General features: G+C 34.5%; 1 protein-coding gene across 1 annotated transcript in view; it reads left to right on the top strand.

The window, feature by feature from the left end:
- LOC145683923 (uncharacterized) overlaps positions 1-26703 on the top strand; it is a 443098-nt gene that overhangs the window by 361304 nt on the left and 55091 nt on the right. Inside the window, exons 15-17 of the mRNA XM_081755604.1 lie at positions 9830-9874; positions 12879-12932; positions 16389-16433. Of these exons, the coding sequence (XP_081611730.1) occupies positions 9830-9874; positions 12879-12932; positions 16389-16433 (144 nt within the window). The remainder of the gene's footprint in view (positions 1-9829; positions 9875-12878; positions 12933-16388; positions 16434-26703) is intronic.

The following is a 26703-nucleotide window of genomic DNA, read 5'->3' as shown; positions in this document are numbered from 1 at the left end:
AAACTCACCAAGATACAGGCAGAACTTCTTGCTTCTAGACTTAAAGGTTGGAATCTGCTTCACTAAAGTGTGTATTTATCAAAACCGTCATACAGAGTTTCATAACTAGTATTCTCAAGAAAATGATTTAGTGTATTGTAATAATGTCTGTGCTTTGATGGATACACTCAGACATGCAGATATAAGTACAGAGTGGAGATTGTTTATTAACTCTTCCAAAACTAGTTTGGAGGCTGTCCTTCTGCACAATGGCAACAAATTTCCTTCAGTGCATTTGCCTTATGCAACTAATATGAAGGAAACCTATGAAAACGTCAAAATAGTGGTAGAAAGAATTCAGTATTTGAAATACAAGTTAATCGTTTGCTGTGATTTAAAAGTTATTTCTTTGTTAATCGGTTTGCAGCTGGTTATACGAAATATTCTTGCTTCCTCTGCGAATGGGACAGCAGGAACAAAGCGGAACATTACATCAAGAAGGAATGGCTAAAGCGTGTATTAACTCCTGGACAGAAGAATGTTGTTTATTCCTCACTGGTGATCCCTGAAAAAATAATTCTACCTTCTCTTCACATAAAGTTGGAGCTCATCAAAAACTTTGTTAGGGCAATAAACAAAAGTAATGTTGGATTTTGTTACATCAAGGAAAAATTTCCTCAAGTTAGAATCAAGAAAGGAATTTTTGTAGGCTCCCAAATAAGATGTTTGATTCTATGACCAAAAATTTGAGGATCTCTTAACTCCGGTTGAAAAAGCAGCTTGGTGCTCATTTGAATGTTTAATAGAGAATTTTTTAGGAAACCAGAAAGCCCCAAATTACCTTGAAATTGTGAGGGATTTCCGGCAATCATTAAAACAAATGGGTTTCAACATGCCCCTTAAAGTTCACTTTCTAGACACGCACCTGGATTTCTTTCCTGAAAACCTTGGTGCTCTTAGTGATGAGCATAGGGAACGTTTTCATCACGATATTTTCTCCATGGAGAAGAGAAAACAGGGACAGTGGAATTCACAAATGCTAGCTGATTACCGTTGGACACTCAAAAGAGATGTCCCAGAAGCCAAACACAGAGCATATTTTTATCTAAACATGTTTATTTCTCTAGAAAGAATAATGCGATTCTCATGCAACTTAGAGGCTTACTAAATATAAATCAAGCTAACACACAATATAATTTGCGTGTGTATGTACCTAAGGGTACTCGAGCTACAAAGCTACAAGTATGAAAATAGTAAATAATAAAAAAGGAAATTTGAGGGAAAATTTCCCGAAAATTCCTCTGTCACGGTAAAACTGAGAGTGATGAGAAAAACTGATTGCAGATTCGAATTCTACGTGATAAGTTCTATTAGAATCAGGTATTTTCTTCCGTATCTTCTTGTCGACTAGTGTTATTGATGAATGATTAGCACTGCACGGTGATTTCTCTGGAAAATCTTGCAATTACCGCGCACGAGTTTCACAAAGTTTTCTAACTTTTTAGGTAATTGTCCCAAGTTCTGAAGCAGTAGAAAATCAAGAGCCAAATTTTCTGGTTTTGTCATTGATAGCCAGGCGAGTGATTAAAAGTTTAAGTCATAAGTATATAATTTAAATTAAATATTTATTGTTGGAAACAGACTTTGTGATGATGGTAGTTACATTTACTAAGCTGACTTATTTGAATACAACATTCATAAATTATGTTTAGGTTGCATTAGTTTAAGGCCACATGGACAATGCTAAAGCAAATGGTCGAATAAATCCGAGCACAAATTGCTTGATTGTTGTCAAGTGCAAGAATTCCATTCTCTAATAGTAGTGAATATCTGTTCCATTTAGTAAGTTATCACAGTTTTGATATGAAAGTAGTCTTGTTTTTGTCAGAAACAAGTTCCTTATCATTGAAGATAGAAACAAGCCTTTTTTCTTTAAATGTTAGAAGATGTAGAAGAAAAATCAAGAAATAAAGATAAAAGAGCTAGTTGCACTGGAATTGCAAACTGATACATTGAGAGTGAAGCTCGATAGTGAATTCTATAAAAAGGGTAACCATCTTTCCTCTGCACGTGTGTTTACTTTATCTTTCACTATCATAATAGATTAACATTTAAAGAAAAAAACAGACCAACGGAATTGCATTTTTAGTAAGTATTTAAGCCTTTCTGAGTGCGACTGCACTTACCCTCCCCTTTGCTGTTCATGCTGGAGTAGCATACTTAAAATTATGACGTCTAAGATTTGTTCTTTCTGGAGAAAGGGGGAGGCGGCAAATTATGCCATTGCATGAGGCGACAAATTGACTAGGACCTGAATATAGGATGACTCTATTTGAAGTAATGCAGGGTGTTTCAAAATTAATATTAGGGCTTTGAAACTTTGTAGTATCTATTACAATTAACTTACAATTATAAATATTATATCAAATGAAAAAGCAACTCAAACAGTTTTGTACGCACGCATGTACATGCATTGTTTCTTCCGTCTGTCGTCAGAAAGAGCAAGTAGTAAAGATGGAGACTAGAGAGCAGAAAGCTTGTTGTGTTTTAATAAAGACTGAACCTGTACAGTGCAACCGTCTGTGTAAAGAATATTAATGAGACGCTTGCAACTACGTCTTTATTGTTTGCAGTTGCTACATGTCTAAAGACTACAGACTACGGTTTACGTGCCAATTTCGCAAGTGAAATATTCCTGCATAACAATGAAGATTTTCTGGATCGTGTCGTCTTCAGTGATAAATCGACTTTTCACCTAAGAGCTAACGTGAACACTCATAATGTTTGCATCTGACCGTCAACAAATCCTCAGGAGATGGTACAATTGAAACGAAACTCCCCTAAATTGAATGTGTTTTGGTCCATATGGAGGAAAGTTTATGGGCCTTTCTCGCCTATCGACTAGATGTGTGCCGTGTGACGAATGAATCTCACATTGAACACTTGTAGCAAAGACTGTTTGAGGTGCTCTTTTACTTGATGCATTGCTTATAATTGTACGTAAAATGTAATAAGTACTACGAAGACTTAAAACCCCAATATTTATTTTGAAACACCCTACATTTCTCACCAACAGTGTTGGAACTAAGATGTAAAAGGGAGAGAAAATTTTCCTTATAAAGTTATTGTTTACAACGATATTATTATTAGTCGGGACTATAACTACTACAACGCGAGTTAGTAGTCAAAAAAATATAATCAAATGTATACTCGGTGGCCCAGGTGGCCAAAGTGGCACACACAGGTGTGTCACTTGTTTAATCCGCTCCAGTGTGGACACTAATTAAAATATCGGGATATTATTTTTGCAAAATGTGGTTGGACTATAGTTTATAATTTCTTTTTCTTATGGTTCGAATTTCCTTCTCAAATTTCACCCCTGTCAAAAATTCGAGAATTTTCTAATTACGAATTTACTTTACTTTTTTCCCTCTACCTTCCTTCGTTGTAGAAATACATCCTTAAGACTTGCTAGGTAGATACCTCGGATGGATACCTAAATGCTGACACCAATTGGACGGGCCTGCGCGCAGTGTTGCCAATTAGGGAAATTAAAATTCTCCTATATTTGGGCAAAAAATTAGAAATTTTTGTTTATAAATCCGTACCTATACGTCCGACTGCAAGTCAACTGACGGAACAACTTTTGGAAAAAAATCCCTTTTTATTTCTATTATTTCCTTCTTGTTGGCTACATTCGAACACATGTACCAGTGTCTAACGGCCTCATCCTTATCCTACACAGCGCACCATAAAACGTTTTACTAGAATAATTAGGGGAAGTACAGTTGAGGTTTATAATAAACCATGTTCTGGTAATAGTAAGAAAATTGTGAATTTCTGAGGTAGAGTGAGATTTTTTTAATTTCATGCTTACTTTGTTATATATCGCCATGATATTTGTTGGATACATTCTTGAAGCACTACGGTTTATTTTCAGATAGTTTTCGTCTGTCTGATGGCAGCATTTCCAGCCAAAACAATTAATTCCCGCTATTAGGTGAAAAATTCGGAAAATTTCCTTTTCCCCTCTATTATTACCCTCCTACTGGGTACATTGAAACAAACGTACCACTACCTAAAAGCTTCCTCTTTGCCCTACAGAACGCACCATAAAAAGTTTCAATAGGATAATTAGAAAAGCTGTACCCCGGCATATTTGAGTTTTGCTTCTGAGGCGCAAAAAGTGTCAAAATTTCGTGTGTATGACAGAATTTTTTCTTTCCCTCTTTGAATGGAAGCCAGCGACTTCAGGATTTCACTGTACCTTGTCAACACACCAAAGATTTGTTTAGGTGACTTGAACCCATATAGCAGCAGTGGTGCTAGATACAAAAAATTTTTGAATTTCCGTTAGGGAATTTTTTGTAAATTTTCACCCCTACATTTCAGTCAATAATTTCCCACCCGTTGGCAACACTGCAATACAACTTACACCAAATAATAGCCACATCCATTTTCTTAGCAACAAGGCCTTAACCATATCAATCGAATGAATATTTTTTGAGCAATAGGTTACTAACTGGAAATGTAGGAAAACGCCAAAAATGACCTGGGGCCGAAAGGAATAATCACACAATTTTGCTCGTATAGGCTCAAAGAAACAAACGATTTGTGAGTTACGAGGGCTTCGAGTCAAGTTCTGTTGATTATTTTAATAATCTACAATATAAATCAATAAATAATAGTTGCCAGAAAAAAAAACAGACTTTTGACAAAAAAAAACATGAAAAAGAACGATGTTTTTTATTGAAAAAACATTCACAAAAAAAGCCGTTTTTTTACAACACTACATATAACAAGTGATATATAACTCTATTTCGGTAAAAATTGAATTGTCTGCTTTTGATATTAGGCGCCTGATATCTCAAAGTGGAAGATGGCTTACACACCAATCAAAAGCGGTAATGACGCCTATTACTAAAATGTAATAATACTTTCCCGAATACTTATATTGTGCGAGTATATGTTCTCTCGCTCTTTGTGCGCTGTTTCTTACACCAGGGCATCGAATACCTGCAAGTGTCTCACAATGACAACAAATACCGATTGCAAGATAGAAAGCGAATGCGCTCAGAGACTCGAAATGAGGATATACACCAGTTTTGAATCTAACTTTTATGAAAGCATATTGGTTCAAGCGAATGTATCTTGGTAAGCTTATTTGATTATGTAAAATAGACATGAGCACTACACGGTGATCTCTCTGGAAAATCTTGCAATAACCGCGCAGGATTTTCACAAAGTTTTCTAACATTTTAGGTAATTGTCCCACGTTGTGAAGCAGTAGAAAATCAAGGACCAAATTTTCTGGTTTTGACATTGATAGCCAGGCGAGTGATTAAAAGTTTCACTAGGCCCCTTTAAGTTAATTATAAGTTTTTCATACACCGTAACATCTATTGCAGTAATCGGCAGGACTGTAAATGAATTAGTCATTGCGTTTTTGGACTGCTCTGATTTTTCAACTTTATCTTCATGAACGTAAGCAAGCGATATTGTCCTTGTCATCGCGTACAAGCAGGAAGACGGATCAGCATTGAATACAAATATAGCAGAATTTTTTCTACTATTCATAAGATCAAGAATTTTCATTGACCACTGTTTGTCTTAATTCTGCAGCCGTTCTATATATTCAAAGCATGTCTTGGTAACAAATGCAGTAATTCTTCTGCTGGTATTTCCGTTGTTGATCTTGAACCTTTTTACTAACTAATGAGAAGCATCAAGCAAATGAGAGATATATTTTCCAGCGTGTTGAGCAGCCCAAATTTGCAGATCTTTGTTATGGATATCAAGTCCTATTGGTAGATTTTTTTCTAAAATCTGTAAGGGCGCCTTCAGCAATTCTTTTCAGCATAGTTTCCATGTCACCACCGGATTGAATCTGTTTTTTTTTCCATCGGCGTATTTGAGACTAGTCTGGCGCCTATGAATATTTCTTACGAATTGATGTGATTTTCCTGCATGTGATAACATATTTTCAAATATAATTAATCATCAGTTTCTTCTCGTCGTCAGTATATGTCTTCGAGCCTCGTGAACCACCCCGGCGGATACAGATCAGCATCGGAAGCTTATTCTACTGTGCTCTTTATGATGGAAATTTATCACTTGGTATTTCTGCGTCAATCATGAAAAGTCGGTGAAAACAAGTAAGTCAGATACTGCATCATTCTTCTCACAGATTTCAACCATGATGTCATTGATGGTTGCCGCAAATTCAATTTCTCATTCACTTGTTGGAAACGACGATTCTATTATTGCGGAGATAACTTTGAACTTGGTCAATTACAAGTGGTAGCACATCAGCAATATTCATTTGTGGCAGTTCTGCAACTGTAAACAAACAAGTATTACAAAAGCTGAATAATTTGTTAATGTAAAATTACTCCTGCGAGAAGCATAACAGCACTTACGGCTGGATTCTCATTTTTGTCCTTCAATCGTCCAGGCAATGTAAGCATGCACAGCTCGTCCAGTGTTCGTACCATGTTTTGCCACGACCCTGATGTTACTTGAATCACTAGCAGAGAATGTGATAGTGACACACGTTCCGAAATATGTCGTTACGTAATACGATTCATGCAGACAACACCCCATACTTGGAAGCATGTATGCTAATTTTCCCGCTTCGTTTTTATACTTCTTCCTCTTAGGTCGCACCGACGGCGCTTCGAGCAACTTGCTCCTCACCAAAACAAATATTTACATACGAATGGAAGTAGTCATTCCATGCGCATGTAAATGAACTACGATTTAGCACTTTTGTCAAAAGGGAATATCTAGGAAGTCAGTTTCAAACACTATTCAAAACATTTCCGGTGCGAACTGATGTAATATTCGGTGAAAATGGAAAATCGTACAATTAAACATGGATATGACTCGCACCGCGCATGCATTCGAACCAACAATATTACAGTATCTTAATTAGCAAAATTAAGTGCTTTCGATTAGTGTATAAACTGTTGTCCACTTCGTTACATAATCTCAGTCTCTTTTTTCCTGTTCTTGTTGTTTCTTTTCTTTCCTTTTTTTCTTTTTTTGATTCTTTCTTTCTTTATACATTAATAGGCCCAAAGAGTAGCATCCTGCATGAGGGACATTTTCTCTCTTTACTTTGGTTATACCAATTAAAGTGAAAGAAACCGAAACCCGACTACAAAAAAAAAAAAAAAAAAAAAAAAAAAAAAACGCAAGATGTTTGCAAAGATTTATAGCAATGCGTCTAGACTTGTTCTATCTGCTTTCGTTTAACAATAGATTTCAAATAATATGCTACTTGACCCCCTTACAATTTGAAATTGTTCAGTTGAACCCTACCTTCGAAGCTACAGTTGGTCCTGGGACAACATATTTTGCTTTGATACGTTGTGCAGTCTTTGATCAAACGTGTGTTTTCGTTTTTCATCAATCTCACCGTTGGCTATTTCTAGAGATGGCAACGGACTATCTGGACACCGTGTATATTAAAACTCACACGGTATATGCATTGGGAAAACTTTTCTTACAGTTTCTTAATAGTCGTCATTAGTGCTATCGATTAGTGTATAAATCATCTTAAACTTCGATATATATAATCTCACTCTCTTCTCTTGTTGGTGTTTCACGTGCGAATTTCCTTAACATAAACTTTGTTGGTAATAGGTATGAATCATTCAATGTGGCATACACTTGCAATAAATAGGGGTGTTGTTATTACTACACAAGACAAATACGTACCAAGAAAGAACAGGATCCTACAGTATGTTTTTGGAAAATGCGAAGGAGAAAGAGAAAATAATTGCAGTTATATTTTGGCCTCGTAAATGGTTATAAACGAAAAAAAAAACACTATTGTTTATTTTGAAAGTTGCATACATTCCATTATAACTATGGCGATCAAATATTTATCTGGATATTCTGAATTCTAAAAGACAAACAAAAATAAAGATAAGGAAAAGATTTATTTCATTTTTCCATTATTTACTTTTATAGATATTCGGCCTCTTTCAACCTCTGTGGGCACATGAATCTCTTGCATAAAAATGACTCTGATTGAACTGCTCTAATCATATAGAATAAGTGAATTATATTTGAATGTATTCGGAAGGGTTAGCTCGACATTCAGAGGGACTGCAACAACCCGTAATTGAAAATGTAACAGAGGAGACTTGGATCCTAATAAAGACCAAAATATAAATTTATAGTTTCGAAGATATATATTAATTTAGAACTTAACTTTGCAAGAATTAAAAAAAAACATATTAATTTAACCTGATATTTCAAATAGATTTTGAACATGGAACTGAGATTGAGTTCCGTAAATAGTATCGGGACCTTTAGAGTTAAAATTGATAATACATGTGCTCCATTTTGCAAATTATGTCATAAAAAAACATATTCGCCTTTCTGATTGATGAATTTCTGCCTCTTTTCCCCGTCGCAATAGTATTTATGGTGTTTCTAGTAAACCCCAAGTAACACGTGATTCCAACAGGCCTCTTACGAAACTAACTTAATATAATTCAGGGAGTGCTGCAAAGTATACCTGACAAGAAAGTTTTGAATCCGAGGTAACTTGTTTCAAACATACCCGGTTCTGTAGCCTGGGAAAATCGATGATCCCGGATTCAAATCTCAGATTCGGATGCCCGTACTAGAAACGAAAATATACGTGTTCAGAATCGACACTAGGATACCCTGATCCGCTACCAACGTGTTAAAATGAAGTTAAATGTGCGATTATAAAATGTGGTAAAATCTTTTACTGAGGTAATAGAAAAACATCAGGCAATATGTGTTTTCATTACCATAATAAATACTCTGGATTGAAATTTAAAAGCCGAGATTGATCAATGAGAATAAAAACTGATAAGATGGTGATATCAGCGGAGAAAGCTATATTAACGAATGTAGAAATAATGACGCCTAAAAATTCAAAAATCTTCTTTAGACACAAAACCATAGAACTAATACTATGGTTCATGTAAAAGACAAGAAAGTAGCGATTTTGTATTTTCAATCTACTTTACTATTTTATACTATTTTTTGGTTTATAGAAAAGGAAGATTTTGATCATTTTTGTGGTGCAAAATTCACGTAAACTCAAAGTTCGTTCAATAATTCTTAACTGCGTAAGATAATCATCATTCTTTAAAATTATGTATGGCAAAATATCGCTTGTACTGCTATAGAAAATAAAGTAACAAGACGTACAAAGTAAGTTTTGTGTGTCTAAGGAAGTGATATTATATGAATCATTGTTATTTGCTGCAGATTAAATTGATGGTTATTTTTTGAAACCTTTCACTTAAGTTGCCTGTTCTATATAATTTCAAAGTAACTCTTACCTACACTTTCAATTCGTTGTCTTTTCGTATAGAGTTACTTTTATTACAAGTCCTTAAGGCGAAGGAGACTACAATTAATGGATGATATTAAAACAGAAAGATCATACGTGAAAACGAAGAGGTTAGCGGAGGATCGTGGAACATGGAAGCTTCTCAGCTGCGGCAGGTGACATGCCAATAAAGGCAGAATACCTATGATGATGATGATGAATGAATACTATTGGTAATACGTTCACTTCATTACCTTCAGTTAAAATATAAACTAAATTTTTTGATATATTTAAATAGGATACAATATAGGTCTCCATTTTTTAAATGTTTGCCAATTTTTGTTTTTATACAAAATGATATTGTATTTTTGTTTCGTGATTTCACGAGGGAATTGCAAAGATTCATAGTAAATGTACTATTCAAATCTTGATTTTAACATTTCATTTCTTTTGTACCCATAATTTAGTTATATTAGTACTTTCTTCTTTGTTTGTAGAAAGCATTATGGAATTTTCGTCTCTTTGTAGATAAAATGATATATGGTCCAGATGGGCAATCTTCGACTCAACATGGTAAGTTCTAAGTTAAATATTCTTGATCAAAATCTGTATGCTTATATATACACTTTTCCTAAATATTATGAAGGAGACACGTAAACAAATAAAATGGTACCATGTCCTTCCTTACTGGATAGCAAGTATACTAAGTAAATGACGCACTGAGTTTCTGCTTTTCGCATAATGATAAAAGGTTTTGAAAATTAAAGAACTTTAAATTTTGATCTGAATTACACACTCTGCTATTAAACTTTAAACAAAATAGCTAGGCTAACACTCGTCATATATGGAAGGCAATATTACAACCAATTTTATTTCTTACTTCATCTATACACTTGATAGTCTATCAGATGACTATGTTTTATCAAATAAGTAAAACAGTTAAACATTTACATTTCATTTGAACGTCTAGACTATTGCTAGTAAACTTGTTCCCTATTTCTAACAATAATAATAGTAGTTGTGTTTCAGTCGTTTACGTGGCAATTGACTTAACAACATGTTTGCTGATAATAGATGTGAATATTTCAACGCGGCCTCCAGTTGGAAGAAGTTGAAGTGTTGCAATTGGTACAGCTGACAAATACGTTCCAAGAAAGAACAACATCGCAAAGCATGTGTTCGCAATAGGCGGGGAGAAAGAGAAAATAGTTGCAATTCAATTTTGGTCTTATATGTAGGATTATGCTAAAAATAAAGTGATTGTTGGTTATTTTAAAAATTTCATACATTCCCGAGTAATTCAGGTGATCTAGCAGTATGCTTAGTGTGGGAGACGTTCAGTCCATTTTATTAGGGTTTAATTTTCGGGCTTGTTTCAACCTCTGCGTGCACACGTGCACTTTGCCTACATGTGGCCCTGTTTGAGCTGCCCGAATCATATAAAAGAAGGGTATGATATCTTCCTGAGTTCTAAGAGGGTATATCGGTACTCAGCACTTTATTTGGACAGGCCTCTTTCGAAACTATTTTTTGAATTTACGTCCCACGGTTATGAAGGCTTGGCTAAAGGAGACAATGGTGATTAGAAACGAATGAAATGGTGGATTGAAGAAACTGGATGGGATGTATTCTGAAGGGTTTCCTCGACATTCAGAGAGACTCCAACAACCCGTAGCTGAATATGTAACAAAGGATACTTGGATCCTAATAAAGACCAAAATGTAAATTTATAGTTTGAAAGATTATATTAATTTAGAACTTAATTTTGCAAGAATTGGAAAAAAATGTTAGGGTAAATTGACATTTCATATAGATTCTGAACATGGAAATGTTATTGATTTCCGTAAATAGTATAGGGACCTTTAAAGTCAAAATTGATGATACTTGTGCACCATTTTGCAAATTATGTCATAAAATCACACATTCGCTTTTTTGATTGGTGGATTTCTGCCACTTATCCCTGTTGCAATAGTACTAATGGTGTTTCTAGTAAAACCCAAGTAACACGTGGTTCCAACAGCCCTCTTCCGAAACTAACTTAATATAATTCAAGGAGTACTGCAAAGTATACATGATAAGAAAGTTTTGAACCCGAGGTAGCTTGTTTCAAAGATACCCGGTTCTGTGTCCGAGGAGAATCGATGATCCCGGATTCGAAGCACAGATTCGGATGCCCGTACTAGAAACGAAAATGTACCTGTTCAGAATCGAGACTCGAATACCCTTATCCGAAACCAAGAATTATGTACCTGAAGCCGAGGACTGGATATCGCGAAAGAGGTAAAAACTCAAAAGTAGGAATAGACATCAAAAAAGGCCTATCTTTAATTGAAAGTACTTTTTTACACTAAAGTTGACATTTCAAGGTAAACAGCACATAGTAAAATCTTGTTGGTGTTAATATTCGAAGGTAATCTTATGTATTAACTATGAGTTTTAGTACCATGCTGTTACAATGTTGTGTTTTGTCATAACTCCTGAGAAGATGGATAAGTAATTAGACCGTTTATAGTATTTATGTTTTATCAATTTTTCTCCAGAAACTATTGTACAGAGTTTGCTTCTACTATCATCTTTCCTCGATTTCCTGATTCCAAAAATATCGATTGAAATAACTCAAGAACATATTCACAGAGAAATCAGCGATTGCAGTCATGAATTCTGATAATACTGTAAAAAAGCATGATATATGTGGTTTGTGTAAGTAAAACTGCATACATTTGAAACTTAAAAAGGAAGAACGTTAATTTTAATAGACAAAGCGCTATACTATAGTGTTAGTCAGTTCTGAAAAATGCATTTAAATAAATTATTAATAAAGTACACCATCTCAGGATGGTAAACATAACTTCATATATTCGGTCTATGTCTATCCTTCAGAGCATTATAAACATTTCGAACAGAAGATATATTTGTCTGATAGAGGGATTCAAGAATTTAATACAATCGGCTTGTAATTTTTGATTTCCAAAGTATGTTGAGATTGTGAAAAGCACATATGAAGTCTTCGTACGATAGTATTTCATTAACCTAACAAGACAAAATTCATATGTACTGTAGGTCTGGAAATCTTGATATTGTTGTTTGTGAATTGCAGTCGGACAATGTAAAATGCGTAAATGTCATATATAAAATGCGTATATTTTATTTTAAAGTTCTTTTGTTAATCTAATCGTAACGATTTAATCGCGAAATTTGTTTTATGTATTGTAGAATGAAATTTGTTCAATACGTGTTAATGATCGTAAAGAAAACATCTACTTCGTATATATTATCAAATTTGAATGTATAACGCGGCGTAGATATGTTACTTACTATATTATACATATTCCTATACTCTTCCTTTAGTTTACTTTAGCACAGAAAAAAATGTATTTCTAGGATTATTGTATTATAGATTATCTAGCAAACTTTAGATATCGTTTTAAATACAAACTTAATATTATAATTTTACTGTCAGTTCATTATAAGCTTCTTTTGCGAAATACTTTCATTTGATAACGAAAAATCGTTAATAACAATGTATAACATTATAAAAAATGTGGGTATAAATAACATTGATTTTTACATGTTCCAGTGAAAATAGGTGGGAACACATCCCAATCTGCTGGTCCAAGAGAAACATTTATAGGTAGGTATTCTTTATTATCAATATTTAGAGACGTAATAATGGTTTAGTTTAAGAATACTGTTTGTTAATATTAGTGGCGAATTTGTATTAACGGCAATATATTTTTCAACTTAATAAAGGTATTTTAGTGAGTGACCATGCTAAAAATTGTATAAGGTATTTTATTTATATTCGCGTTTGCAACTCTCACTGAAGACCAAATTAAGGCCACGCCGTACTCAGTATTGGAATATATATTTTGAGCAGCAAATTAAAGAAGTTTGTTTAATTATGCATTATATATATATATATATAGATGTGTATGGATGCTTGAAAAAATATACTTATCATTCTTTTGCGGGATGATCACTTTGAATATGTGTTGTGAGAGGATCAACAGAATGGAACGGTTCATAATTGATGAAGTATTATTAAGATAACAATGCAGAAGGAGAAAGAAAATATCCAAACTTTCTGTTAAAAAACGAAGTTATATTTAAAACGACAGACTACAACATAACTATCTTTATGTTTAATTATGTTTTCTTAGCTTCATTGAATATCCTTAGAGCATCTGTGCTCCATGAAGAAAGACATTTAACAAGAATTCGTGAGTGAGGACAGTGACCTGACTTTTGACCACTTTGTATATAAATTACGAAGGGCCTCTGGAACCTGGCTGTAGCGTTGCAGAAAATTTGTGCTAGCGTCCTTGCTCTGTTATGCTCGTGCTGCATTTAGAGATTTGGGAAGACCCCTTGCAGACACCTTACCCATTTTAAGGTGTTCGTGTACTATAAAGTGCAATTTAATTCTGGCAATCCCTGTGGGCTTCTGTATTAATTTTTACTTTGTTTCTGTTACTTATTTTATACATAATCCCTCAGCCGATACATCAACTTTCTCCATTAAGAACTACACATTTTGTTGCATCGATGTGGCAACTTTTCTACGTCCTTTACGAGCCGCTTTCTCTGAGTCTGTCGCACAAAATCCGGACAGTGTCTTGCAGTCGTGGAAGTGGGCGAAATGATGTCCACGCAGCGGTTATCTCAGTGCCCCGAATAGGTAATAATCAGCAGGAGCCAAGTCAGACGAATAAATTGGGCATAGCAGACACTGGATCCATAACACTTAATACAGTTATTGTTGGCTGACTCAAGTGGGGGCGAGCGTTATCGAGTTCAAGGAACACATATTCCGCCCAGTTTCCTGGTCAATTCCTCTGAATTGATCAGCGCATATTTCGAAAGTTGTCACGTATGACTCGCTGTTGATGGTGGAACCGCAGTTCCAGCAAGTCAATAAGAATGATTTCATCCTTGTCGGAGAAGCCTGTGGACTTGCGTTTGCCTACAGAGGACTTGGGTTGTGCACGGAAAGTCTTTGCCCTGGGGCTACCTTTTATGCTTCCCGTGCATTCATTGGACTTTGGTCTCTGGCTCATTGTAGTGCAGCCAAGTCTCGTTGTTAGTCGCGAGTTCTGACATGGAGCCCTCTGGATTTTGGCTTTAGCGTTGCAGAAGATATGTGCTAGCGCCCTTCCTCTGTGCTGCATTTAGGGATTTGGGAAACCCCCTTGCAGATACATTATCCATTTTAAAGTGTTCGTGTACTATGAGGTGCAATTTAATTCTGGCAATGCCCGTGACCGCCTACAGTTTCGTGAGCGTGATGCACCTATGTCCTGAATAAGCCTCTCTACTCTTGAAATGTTCACTGGTGTTATCACAGTCACTTTCCTTCCAGAACTGGTTCCATTCTCCGTTGATATAGTCCACTTTTGCAGCCGCCCACCCAGTTGCATACGGTTTTGCATGACGGTGGGCACTCTGTACACATTGCCACCAATCGCCTGTGAATGTCATCAGTCTGTGCACCCTCTTTCTACAGAAACCCTCCAGCGCTGTCCTTGCTGATCACCTTCTATGTTGTCTACTCACGTACATGCAGCTGTTGGTAAAATGTGCTGTAATTTCCAGGGATTATAATGCTGTGTATTCTTCTTCTACCTGAATCCAGACTTAAGTACTACTTTCTTCCAATTGTAATGGCGAGGTCAACAGTGTATCGTGAAAGAAGAAAAAAGTAAGATGTAAATCAAGTCAGAACGACCTTTCTACTTGTATTAACAAATCGTTCTTTCATGCTTATATATTAGGTCTGCATAACTGTACGTGAAGAGCATATGCAGGTCAATACATTAAAAGAATAATTTTGTATCTACATTCAATATAATATGAATTATTGCTATTTATAGTGGTAACCAAGAAAGTTCTGTCGCTTTTTGTGGAGGTCTGGTGTCAATTGTCACTCACAGCGTAAGTTGAATGACAATAGAAATAAGGCGAATCCAGTTATAGGTGTGGGTATATATTACATACTACCTTGTTGTAGCAGTTCAGGTACACCGTAAAGTTGAGTAAATACATTGTGAACATGTGAAAATCCAACAGTAAATTATGAACTGTTTTTTTTTTTAATTAACACTTCTTAGACGCATTATACATTTCCTACAGAATGTATGCTGTCTGAATTTGAGATTATAAAATGTGGTAAAAATCTTTTACTGAGGTAATAGGAAAAAATTGTAAAATATGCGTTTTCATTACTATAATAAATAGGCTGGTTTGAAATTAAGAGACCGATATTTATCAATGATACTAAAAGCTGAGAAGATGTTGCTGATATCAGAGAAGAAAGCTACCTCAACGAATGTAGAAATAATGATGTCGAAAAATTCAAAAGATGTTCTTTAGATACAAAACAATTAGACTAATACTATTTTTCATGTAAGAGACAAAAAGAGTAGCGATTTTGTATTTTCAACCAACTTTACTATTTCATAATAATACTTGCTTTATAGAAAATGTCGATTTTGATCACTTTGTGGTACAAAATTTAAGTATCCCCAAAGTACGATCTATAACTATCAACTGCGTAACAAAATCATCATTCTTTAGGAATATATAAATGGCAAATTATCGCTTGTACTGCTATAGAAAATGAAGTAACAAAACGTGCAAAGTAGGTTTTGTGTATCTCAGGAACGATGGTCATTTTTGGAACTTCTTACTTAAGTTGCCTGTTCTACGTTATTTTAACGTGACTGTTATTCACACTTTCAATCCGTTGTCTTTTCGTATAGAATTACTTTTGCTACAAGTCCTCAATGAATATTATTGGTAATACGATCATTTCATTACCTTCAGTTAAAATATAAACTAAATTTTTTGATATATTTAAATAGGATAGCATATAGGTCTCCAGTTTTTAAATGTTTGCCATTTTTGTTTCTATACAAAATGATTCACTTTTATATTTCGTGATTTGACGAGTGAATTGCAAAGATTCATAGTAAATGTACTATTTAAATCTTGATTTAACATTTATTTTCTTTTCTACCCACAATTTAGTTATATTTGTACTTTCTTCTTTGTTTGTAGAAAGCATTATGGAAATCTTGTCTCTTTGTAGGTAAACTGATATATGGTCCACACGGGCAAACGTCGAGTCAAGTTGGTATGTTTTAAGTTATGTATTTTTGATCAAAATCTTTATGCTTATATATACAATTTTCTTATGTACACTGTGAAGGAGACACGTAAACAAATAAAATGGTACCACGTCCCTCCTTATCGGATGGCAGATATATTAGGTAAATGACGCACTGAGTGTTTGCTTTTCGCATAATGATACAAGGATTTGAGAATTAAGGAACTCTAAATTTTGATCTAAATTACACACTCTGTATTAAAATTTAAACAAAATAGCTACTGCTAACACTCCGCATGTATGGGGGGCAATATTGCCACCAATTTTATTTCTTACTTCTTCCGTACACTTGATAGCATAAGATGATTATGTTATATCAAATAAATAAAACAGTTACATATCACATTTCATTTGAACGTCCAGATTATTGCAAGTAAACTTGTTCCCTATTTCTAACAATCATATTAGTAGTTGTGTTGCAGTCGTTTACGAGGTAATTGACTTAACAAAATCTTTGTTTGTAATAGATGTGAATCTTTCAACGCGGCATCCACTTGCAAGAAATTGGAATGTTGCCATTGGTACAGCTGACAAATACGTTCCAAGAAAGAACAACATCGCAAAGCATGTGTTCGGAATAGGTGGGGAGAAAGAGAAATAGTTGCAATTCTATTTTGGTCTTATAATATGATTATGATAAAAATAAAGTAGTTATTGGTTATTTTGAAAGTTTCATACACTCGCGAGTAATTGAGGTGATCTAGCAGTATGCTTAATGTGGGAAACATTCGGTCCATTTTATTAAGGTTTAATTTTCGGGCTTGTTTCAATCTCTGCGTGCACACGCATACTTTGCAAAGAAGTGGCGTTATTTTGGTTGCCCTAATCATATAAAAGAAGGGTATGATATCTTCATGAGTTCTAAGGGCTTATATCGGTACTTAGCACGTTATTTGGAAAGGCCTCTTTCGAAGCTAACTTAATATGATTCAGGGGGTGCTGCAGAGTAAATATGGCTAGAAAATTCGTGATCTGGGTTATCCACTTCAAAATAGACTCTATATCCGGTGGAAATCGAGTACATGAATCCAAAGCTCAAATTCTAACACCCGATACTAGATCCGAGAATAGGGTTACATTGTTTCGGAATCACGAATCAGATACTTTGATCCGAAAGACAGAGTCAGCTATCCAAATCCGAGGCATTGGTATTGTCAAAGATTTACAAAGTCAAAACAAATAACATGAATTATAAAATTCGTCTCTTTAACTGACACTACTTTCCTTACAATAAAGATTATACTGCAAGGTAAATGATGGATAGTAAATTCTTTTACGTAACAACATTAAGAGGTAATCATATGTTTTAAGTATGTTCTTTGGTACCACTATTCTATAATGAAGTCTTTGTCATAATAACTGAGGAGAGGAATAAGTAATTAGGTCGTTTGTGGTATTTATATTCCAGAACTTATGTTCCAGAAACTGCTATACAGTTCTTGATTTTACTATAATAATTTTTCTGAGCCCAGATTGCGTCCACCCACACGAGTTCCATCTGATGTATTTCCAGTGCAATGATTAACTGTTAGTGGAAACGGAAAAGTGCTCGTCTTGGTAGTAGCAATAATTAATGCAACACAATAAGCAGATTAGTATTGATTTATATCTTTTGGAAGAAAGTTTAAACTGCTTGGGCATTGACTATGTTCACAGTCACGACATTTTTCTCTGAAGCTGAAAGACCGTCAAATTTGAAGTCAGTATTAACGCAGGTATCTATTCTTCTTTAGATCACTTTCACTCTAATTATCAATAAATGCTAAATTAAATGACTTTCTCTGTTACAATTCTGTAAGTTGCACTTTTTCAGTTTTGCCTTTAAAATTGTTCGTACTAATCACTTTTATCTAATTTAAAACTGTGTTACATAAGAATCAATCTTAAGGGGAAACATTGAACACACAGCAGTCGGATCGTTTTTACTATTCCTATTTCACTCAATTGATAACCATTCTGGACAGTCCAAGCCCTTCGAAGTTTTAGTTCCAGTGTTTCAGAGAAGTCCTAGTACTGGGTCATGCGATCCGAGTTTTGCACAAACTTACTATAATTTTACTGGTGATTATTTTAAAATTAAAGTAATTTGTGTTCGTATTGAATTTGGTCCATTGCAACAACGTGGGCATTTCCCGAAGAGAATTCTTTCTCACGTGTCTACAGGGAGAAACTTTGATGGACAACAAACTTTCACGAAGTAATGTTATGTTTGTTCAGCTGGTATATTGCGACTTGTGTCTCCTTGGTATGTTATAACTATTTTCATAATAAAGTTAACCTCCAACGAAAGTTTATGTTGGTTAATTTGTAATGAAACAATGAATTTCTCCAGCTAGAGTCTTGAACATTTGAATAAATTTCAACGTCTTAAGGAATATCTGCTTTCGTCACTACACTACAAACATATTTTCCTAGAAATTATGAAGTTCGTGAAGAAATATCATTAGACTCTGCAACCTCTTGAAGTGTCCAGAAATGAGCTATGCAGGAGGTAGTGCAGGAAGTGAGAAATTGTTAATATATTGGAAAGTGTTACAATAATTAGATAAAATAAAGATCAGTAGGGTATTCTTGAAAATGCAGATGTTATTCTCAGCTGACGCTGACAAGGAGGCTCTTCAACTTCAAGCTATGTCAATAGGCTTTTCTCTGAGTTTGAGATGGAATGCAGTCTATTTTATGCTATATGTGTTTGGACTTCTTTTTTAACGGACGATCCTGATATTAATTACAAATTTGCATCTGAACTGCAAAAACCAAAATACTTTCTAACATAGTTATTTCTGCTCATAGAATGTGACTGTGTGCAATAGTATTGTTACTTGTTACCATAAAAGTACACATTATGCATGTTACATGAAGCACTTTTTTCTTTAATTATTAATTTCGGTGGACTTCACCATTAGCGAAAAATGTAGGGAAAATTAACACCATTTGTCATTTTGTTGGTTTCATAATTGAATATGAGTAAAATCAGTAGTCAAATATACATCAAAAGAAGCGGGAAAAAATCGATAGATAATATTGTGTTTAAAAAATAAGATTAAAACATTCTTTGACTCTCTTGGTTTTCAAGTAATGGCTCTTTGGAGAGCTTTCCGCACAGTTTCTAGCTTCCTGTACGTTTACAATAAGATTAGATACAATCAAATAAGAACACAATATCTGAGATATAATGCTTTAGAAATTAATAACATTAGCATAAACACTGCCATTTCATTCAGTGGTGAATACTTCCCCATTCCACATGTCTCTCTCGTATGATCGCAGCTTCAGGTCAAAATGAAGCAAAAATGGCATTTAATGATATGCCCACCGCGGTCTTCTTCAGCCGCTAAAGAGAATCAGATGTTTTAGTATTGTGCAACGTCGCATACTAACTTGTAGCCGTTAGGATTGCTCTCCATATTATGTAAGAAGGTGTTGAAGTTGGCCATGTTGGTCTGGATAGAATCGCCACTGTCCTCACTTCCGAATGACTTTCCGAGATATCCATTTTTCTCTGTTTGCTAGTGAGAGTAAAGTAGAGAGAATTTCTTCGTGGAGTAGTAGTGGATGTAATATAGGGATTGAACATCTAATCCTCCATTCAGTTATTAACTCTAGAATTGTTAGATTACTTAGCACAACTATGTGTCCTCCATACTTTATCACTTTCCTTGTAGTTGTGAGTCAATGTTAAGTTCAACAAGAGAAAATTACGCGAAATGCTAGCTAAATTCTAACAGCGTTGTACAATTATAAATATTATCTTAAGTAATGAACATAATAAAGTGGAGTATAGAAAGTAGGACCTTGTATTCCACGACATGGTTGTCGAATATTAGAAATGGTGAAATTTTTTAATCACTTTTCTAAGTTTATTATAATATTAATTAGTTAGCATTACAATTAACTTTATAAATAGAAAGGAGTATTTTATTTTATGCAAGTTCTAATCTGGAGTATTGTGTTTACAAAACAGCCTTTCAGTTTGGGAGTGGCGTGCACGGGTGTTAACGAGCTCCTATTATAATTTTGGTTACAGCGCTACAATAATAAGTATCTTGTGAACTTGGTCACCAGTGAGAGGAGTGACATTCCCCAAGGCGCAATGACTACTTCGACCAATTTACACTCCGCATCAAGAAAATTGCAACATCTAACGCCATGCAGATAGGCCACCCAATAGACACCTACTTATGCCATAATCGTGTCAGGTAAAGAAATACAAAAATTACACATATACAAAAATTACTATCTCCTATACAAAAATTAGCTAACAACATGAGCGCTATTTTTATTTGAAACTACACATGTATTAGTTTCATTAAAATGAAATAACAAAACCAAGACGAAAAAAGATTGATGCAGGGAGAAACTGAATCACACACAATGAAAACTTGAAACCAATGGATGCCTACTACACAAAGATTCATAAATGAGGCAGAGAGAGAGAGAGAAGAGGAGAGAAGAAGAAAAAGAAAAGGGAGAACATAAAACAACGTAGTAAGAACGTAGTAAGAAAAGAACCTAACATTATAAAGTTCCGTTTTCAGAAATCCAACAGTAATATAGAAGTAACGATTTTTTGCATAATTTTCAGAATTATTCGAATACATAGAGCATGATTTAAACATTCGTTATGTCACTTTCTTAATAAATAGCATACTCAATTTCAAGTAGAACTGTAGATCTCCGAGACACATCTGGGATAATGTCAAAAGTTTAACACACATGTCTTTTTCCCCTTGTGGTTCGATTGCAAATTCGTTAGTGTTCATTGGACGTACTGTTCTAGATACATGCTAATAAACCCAGTAGATATCGCTGGTCATACCCTCCATTTCAGACTACTAATGCAAACTGAAAAAAGGGCAAAAAAACGAAACAAAAAGAAAAGAGAAAGAAAGAAAGATAAAATACGAGAATTCTATTTTAATGTTAAATTTCTATCAGAAATACCCTATATTAAGAGTCCAATCTGTATCGAAACGAAAAGTTACAAATGTTGGAAAGGAAAAGTTTATATTCCTCGTAGTTGTAGCATGTTTCAAATTTCGACGTGAGAAAAACACATTGAATTACAGGATGATAACAAATTTTGTGTCGAATTAGTATAAAAAAACTTTCGTTTTCAAATAACCAGAGTTACCATTTTCTTGTCTTTTTCGAATATTTATCTGTTCCGAACATCCAACACTGATTTCATCTCTACCGAATATAACGTAATTTACACAGATAGAATGAACAAGCTAAGAGCTCAAACGGATCATCGTGTCAGTCGGATGATATTGGTTAGGTTATAGACTAGGGTGGGCCGAAAAAGGCCGAAAAAAATTTTTTTTAGAAAATTAAGATTGAGTACCGTGCAAAAGTTGTATAATGTTATATTATGTTTCCTCACCAAAACAGAGCCGGATTAAAAGATATTTAACCGGGCCCCGGGGGCCCCAAAGAACGTTAATTTTGAAAAAAAAGTAGCCAGCAATGAAAACATTATTAAAATATATTTTTTAGAAAGTTAAGTTTGAGTACCATGCAAAAGTTGTATAATATTACTTTATGTTTCTTCACCAAAATAGAGCCGGATAAAAAGATATTTAACCGGGCCCCGGGGGGCCGAAAGAATGCTAATTTTGAAAAAAATAAGTAGCCAGCAATGAAAATATTATTAAAATATATTTTTAGAGAGTTAAGTTTCAGTACCGTGCAAAAGTTGTATAATGTTATATTATGTTTCCTCACCAAAACAGAGCCGGATTAAAAGATATTTAACCGGGCCCCGGAGGCCCCAAAGAACGTTAATTTTGAAAAAAAAAATAGTTGCGAGTAGTGAAAATATTGAAATATTTTTTTAGAAAGTTTTTTGAGTACCATGGAAAAGTTGTATAATATTATGTTTCTTCACTAAAATAGAGCCGAATAAAAAGATATTTAACCGGGCCCCGGGGGCCCGAAAGAACGGTAATTTTGAAAACAAAAGTAGCCAGCAATGAAAATATTATTAAAATATATTTTTAGAAAGTTAAGTTTCATTACCGTGGAAAAGTTGTTTAATGTTATATTATGTTTCCTCACCAAAACAGCCGGATTAAAAGATATTTAACCGGGCCCCGGGGGCCCCAAAGAACGTTAATTTTGAAAAAAAAATAGTTGTGAATAGTGAAAATATTATTGAAATATTTTTTTTAGAAAGTTAAGTTTGAGTACCGTGCAATTTTTTTTATTATGTGATGTTTCCTTACCAAAACAGAGCCGGATAAAAAGATATTTAACCGCGCCCCGGGAGCCCAAAAAAACGTTAATGCTGAAAAAATATGGTTGTGAGTAGTGAAAATATTATTGAAATATTTGTTTTCGGAAAATTAAGTTTGATTACCGTGCAAAAGTTGTATAATGCTATGTTTCTTCCTCAAAACAGAGGCAGATAAAAATATTTCACCAGGCTCTGCGGGTCCGAAAAGTGTTATTATTATTTTAATATGTATACCATTTTTTTTAAGTATGTATAGAAAATTGGTTAAGATTCCTAATACTTTAACTTGACCCCAGGATTTTAAATGTTCTGATCTGATGTGCAGCTCTTCGCCTGATTGGTGTTTAGTAGATATAATAGTACGGACACAAATACATAAGGTAAGGTTGAAAAATTGACCAACAAACACCAAACCAGCGCAGAACTCACCACGTGGAGATGGCTACACAGCGAGTTCCTCCCACCCACCCTCCTCTTACTTAAAGCTCCTGAGCGGAATCTTGGAACAAAATATTTAGATTTATGTCCGAAGCTTGGTAGATACTTTCGTGCTTCCAGTTTTGCGCGTATATAACCGTCTCGTGCAACACTACCGCATACTTCTGAAGAAGTTTCTGTTACTACCCTTAGACACTTCTCCAAATCCTGTGTCTGGAAAGGGAACGTGACAAACTGTGAAACCTCCTCTTTTCCACAATCATTTCGTTTAGTTCTTCTGTTTATGCGTTAGCCGAAATTGGAGGTTTCGTTACTATTACTTCTGACCAATCGGTCAAATCGATATAATCCGCATATTCTTCAGTGCTTTGCCTATTTCAATTGTCAATTAGAACTATAGTTTGGTATTTTCGGCCATCAAAATAGAGACCCTTAAAATTAGTAGCTTTACACTGTAGACGGTTTCTTTTTTCTTTTTCTTTTTCTCTTTTGCTATTTTGCTACGGATTTTGTTTTTATCTACTACCTTGTCTTAGTTTTGTTCAGTAAATTCATATCTTCTAAAACAGCGGATACAATTTTAGCAGCCGACCTATTCGACATACCTGTTAAATCTTTTGCGGTACTCATTTGTTTAGGGCTCACTATTGTTTATTTAGGTTTACTTTAGATTTTATTCTCTAAACGATAGCTCCATGCGAACTCTTCATCGTCTGAATTCGGGGTGGAAGCGCTTAATGTATGTTCCAAGTACGGGATTGAGGCTAACGATTGTAACCCTCTTGTAATTGGTACCGTAGCATCATAATCGATCTGTGTGTCATGCTTTATTTTGAGTCTATGGGATTCTGCTTCATCTACATTGCAACTCGTCATTTGTCTCTGATTTCTCTGATCTAATATGAGCTCCCACTCCGAAAGCGGTATATAATTTGATTTACCACACTTACAGGTTAATCTATCGCAGCATTTGCAAGAGAAAATATCACATAACTTCTGAGCACCGTTCTTAAATTTCTTTAATTTGGCTCTTATTGGGGTATATCTCATTTCTTAATGGGGTTAATGATCGTTTTGCATTTTGAGTTGTAATTCAAAATCATATGCTTAATTCGAAGTCAAGGCAATACAGGAAGAGAGGCTCGCAGCCATATTGTTTCTAGTTTATTTGAATTCAGCAATGTAAGCGCCGCTTTCGGAAAGTCAGTGTTATGTATTTTGCATCCAGATGCGAAAAAGTGATATTCTCTTAAAGTTTGAGAGTTCTGAGGTGGGCTCAACACAAAGGTTTTTCGTGTGTTAATATGGTAGTTATGAAAGTTAGTTAAGCTCTTAATAGTTATTTGCGTATATTGAAACCATGTATGTCATGTTTTATGTATTAATAGTATTGTCTGGTAAAATGTTATTATTACCTAAAACCATTTTATTTGAACAAAAAATTGGGAACTTTAGGGCCACGGGGGCCCGGTTAAATATTGTTTTAAAATCAACATATTTGGCATGGCTTCATTTCGTACCAATGCACAACTTTTGATAACTACTCAATCCTGAATATCTGAAAAAAATTTTTTCGGCCCACCCTATTATAGACCATCACTGAATCGAGGATTCTAATCCGTAGTGACCCGGTAATTCGATTGAGACTCGGTAACCCAGAGGATAAAAAAAATTTACTTATTCCTTTGCTTTTGGACAGTATTTCTGTCAGAGATGACCAGGACTGGAGATGTTATCCCCAGAGCACGAAAAACTCGACGCCTAAGTTAACAGTTAATAAGATTCTTCAGACCAGGTATATCCGGCCCTTGCTCCGCTTTAACTTTGTAACATGAAGTGCGTGTGTGTGTGTGTGAGAGAGAGAGAGAGAGAGGGAGAGAGGGGGAGAAGTGAAAGATCCAAAGACGGGATAGGGAAACGTCAAGACAGAGAGAGAGGGGGACGAATATAAATATCAAACATACTTATCATTACAGTGTATGATATAGAACGCACACAATGTTTATTTGAATTATCGCCAGTGATCCCTTGTAAGTTCTCCATCAGAAGATAAATGTCTGCAGTCATTATTTTATGCGAAATAATCATATTACCTGATAGGGAATCGGTCCTAGATTTCCATTTGGAAGTCTGGCAAGTTACCACTACACCACTGATTGCTTTAGCCAAACTTTGTTTAACAAATGGTGTAGTGTTTCTTCCTGAGAACGATAAAGCGAAACGTGTATACTGCAGATCAACAATGTCTTTGGAATGTCCTTCTAATTCCCTCCCCCTTTCCCAACCAGCATTCGCAAGTCGTCTCTATCATGATACAGATATTTGCTTACACATTCTTATGTATTGCTTATTCAGTATAATAAATCAATTCTTCACAACCACTTTGTAAAAAGTTTAAATTTGTTGTGAACAGGATTTGAACATAGGTTCAATAGCTGTATTATTTATAAGGCCATTACGTTACCCCTACACTATCATGCCATCTGAAATTACAAGCCAAATATTACTTACTTTAGCCCTGATCTTTGGAACGAACCAAAGTACACAACGAAATTGATTGATTCGACTGCCTAGAGAGAAATTAATGCCCGTTAATAAAGGAAAAATACATACAATCCATTAAAAATTACAAACAAAAGACATATTTTGCAGTATTTCTTCGTGCACGTTCAAAAGTACGTTAATAATAATAATAATAATAATAATAATAATAATAATAATAATAATAATAATAATAATAATAATAATAATAATAATAATAATAATAATTTTAATAATAATAATAATAGTAGTAGTAATAATAATAATAATAATAATAATAATAATAATAATAATAATAATAATAATAATAATAATAATAATAATAATAGGAAGAAATCTTTTCATTCACAGTATAGCTGCCAATTATTATTATTATTATTATTATTATTATTATTATTAACATCAATTATCCGCTTCGTTGGGTTAAATTGAAAAAAAAAAATAATATGTTCCGTTACTCAGTCACTGTTTAGGATTTCTTTGATATCGATTATTTTCGATGTGTTTTATATATCCTCTTCCCACCCCATTTTGTGGAGCACAGCATCTGCAGTGTCATTGTTGATCTCAGCGAGCCGGAAAACTATGAATTCGACACTGCTATTGGACAGTGATCGATCATTTTTATATGTATCCCCCTCCTCCAAGTTGAGGAGCTAAATTTGGACTTAAACAGCATTAGATGTGTCACTGTTAATCTCAGCGAATCCAAAAATTTTAGATTCGCCACTTATACTGGTAATTTTTTGTTCTTTTTTAAATGTCGTTTAACTTCTCCTTCTTCTTAACTCCTCCCTCCCCTCTAACCCTAAGTTATATCGTCAAAGTAAATCAATAAACACCATCTTAGGCCCGAACTTCATCTATGTTGAAAATTTAATAGAGATCAGTCGGGTGTTTCAAGAGTGATGAAGTCACAAAGACAGTCACTTATATTTTCATTTTTTACATATATATATCTTCCTGTATCCGGCCCCTACGTTGCACCGTTAAACTGAAATGATAAAAATTGTTCCAGAT

This window comes from Thermobia domestica, chromosome 4, assembly GCF_964235325.1.
Source record: "Thermobia domestica chromosome 4, izTheDome1.hap1.1, whole genome shotgun sequence".
NCBI classification, from domain to species: domain Eukaryota; kingdom Metazoa; phylum Arthropoda; class Insecta; order Zygentoma; family Lepismatidae; genus Thermobia; species Thermobia domestica.
This window is presented reverse-complemented; position numbering and strand designations above follow the sequence as displayed.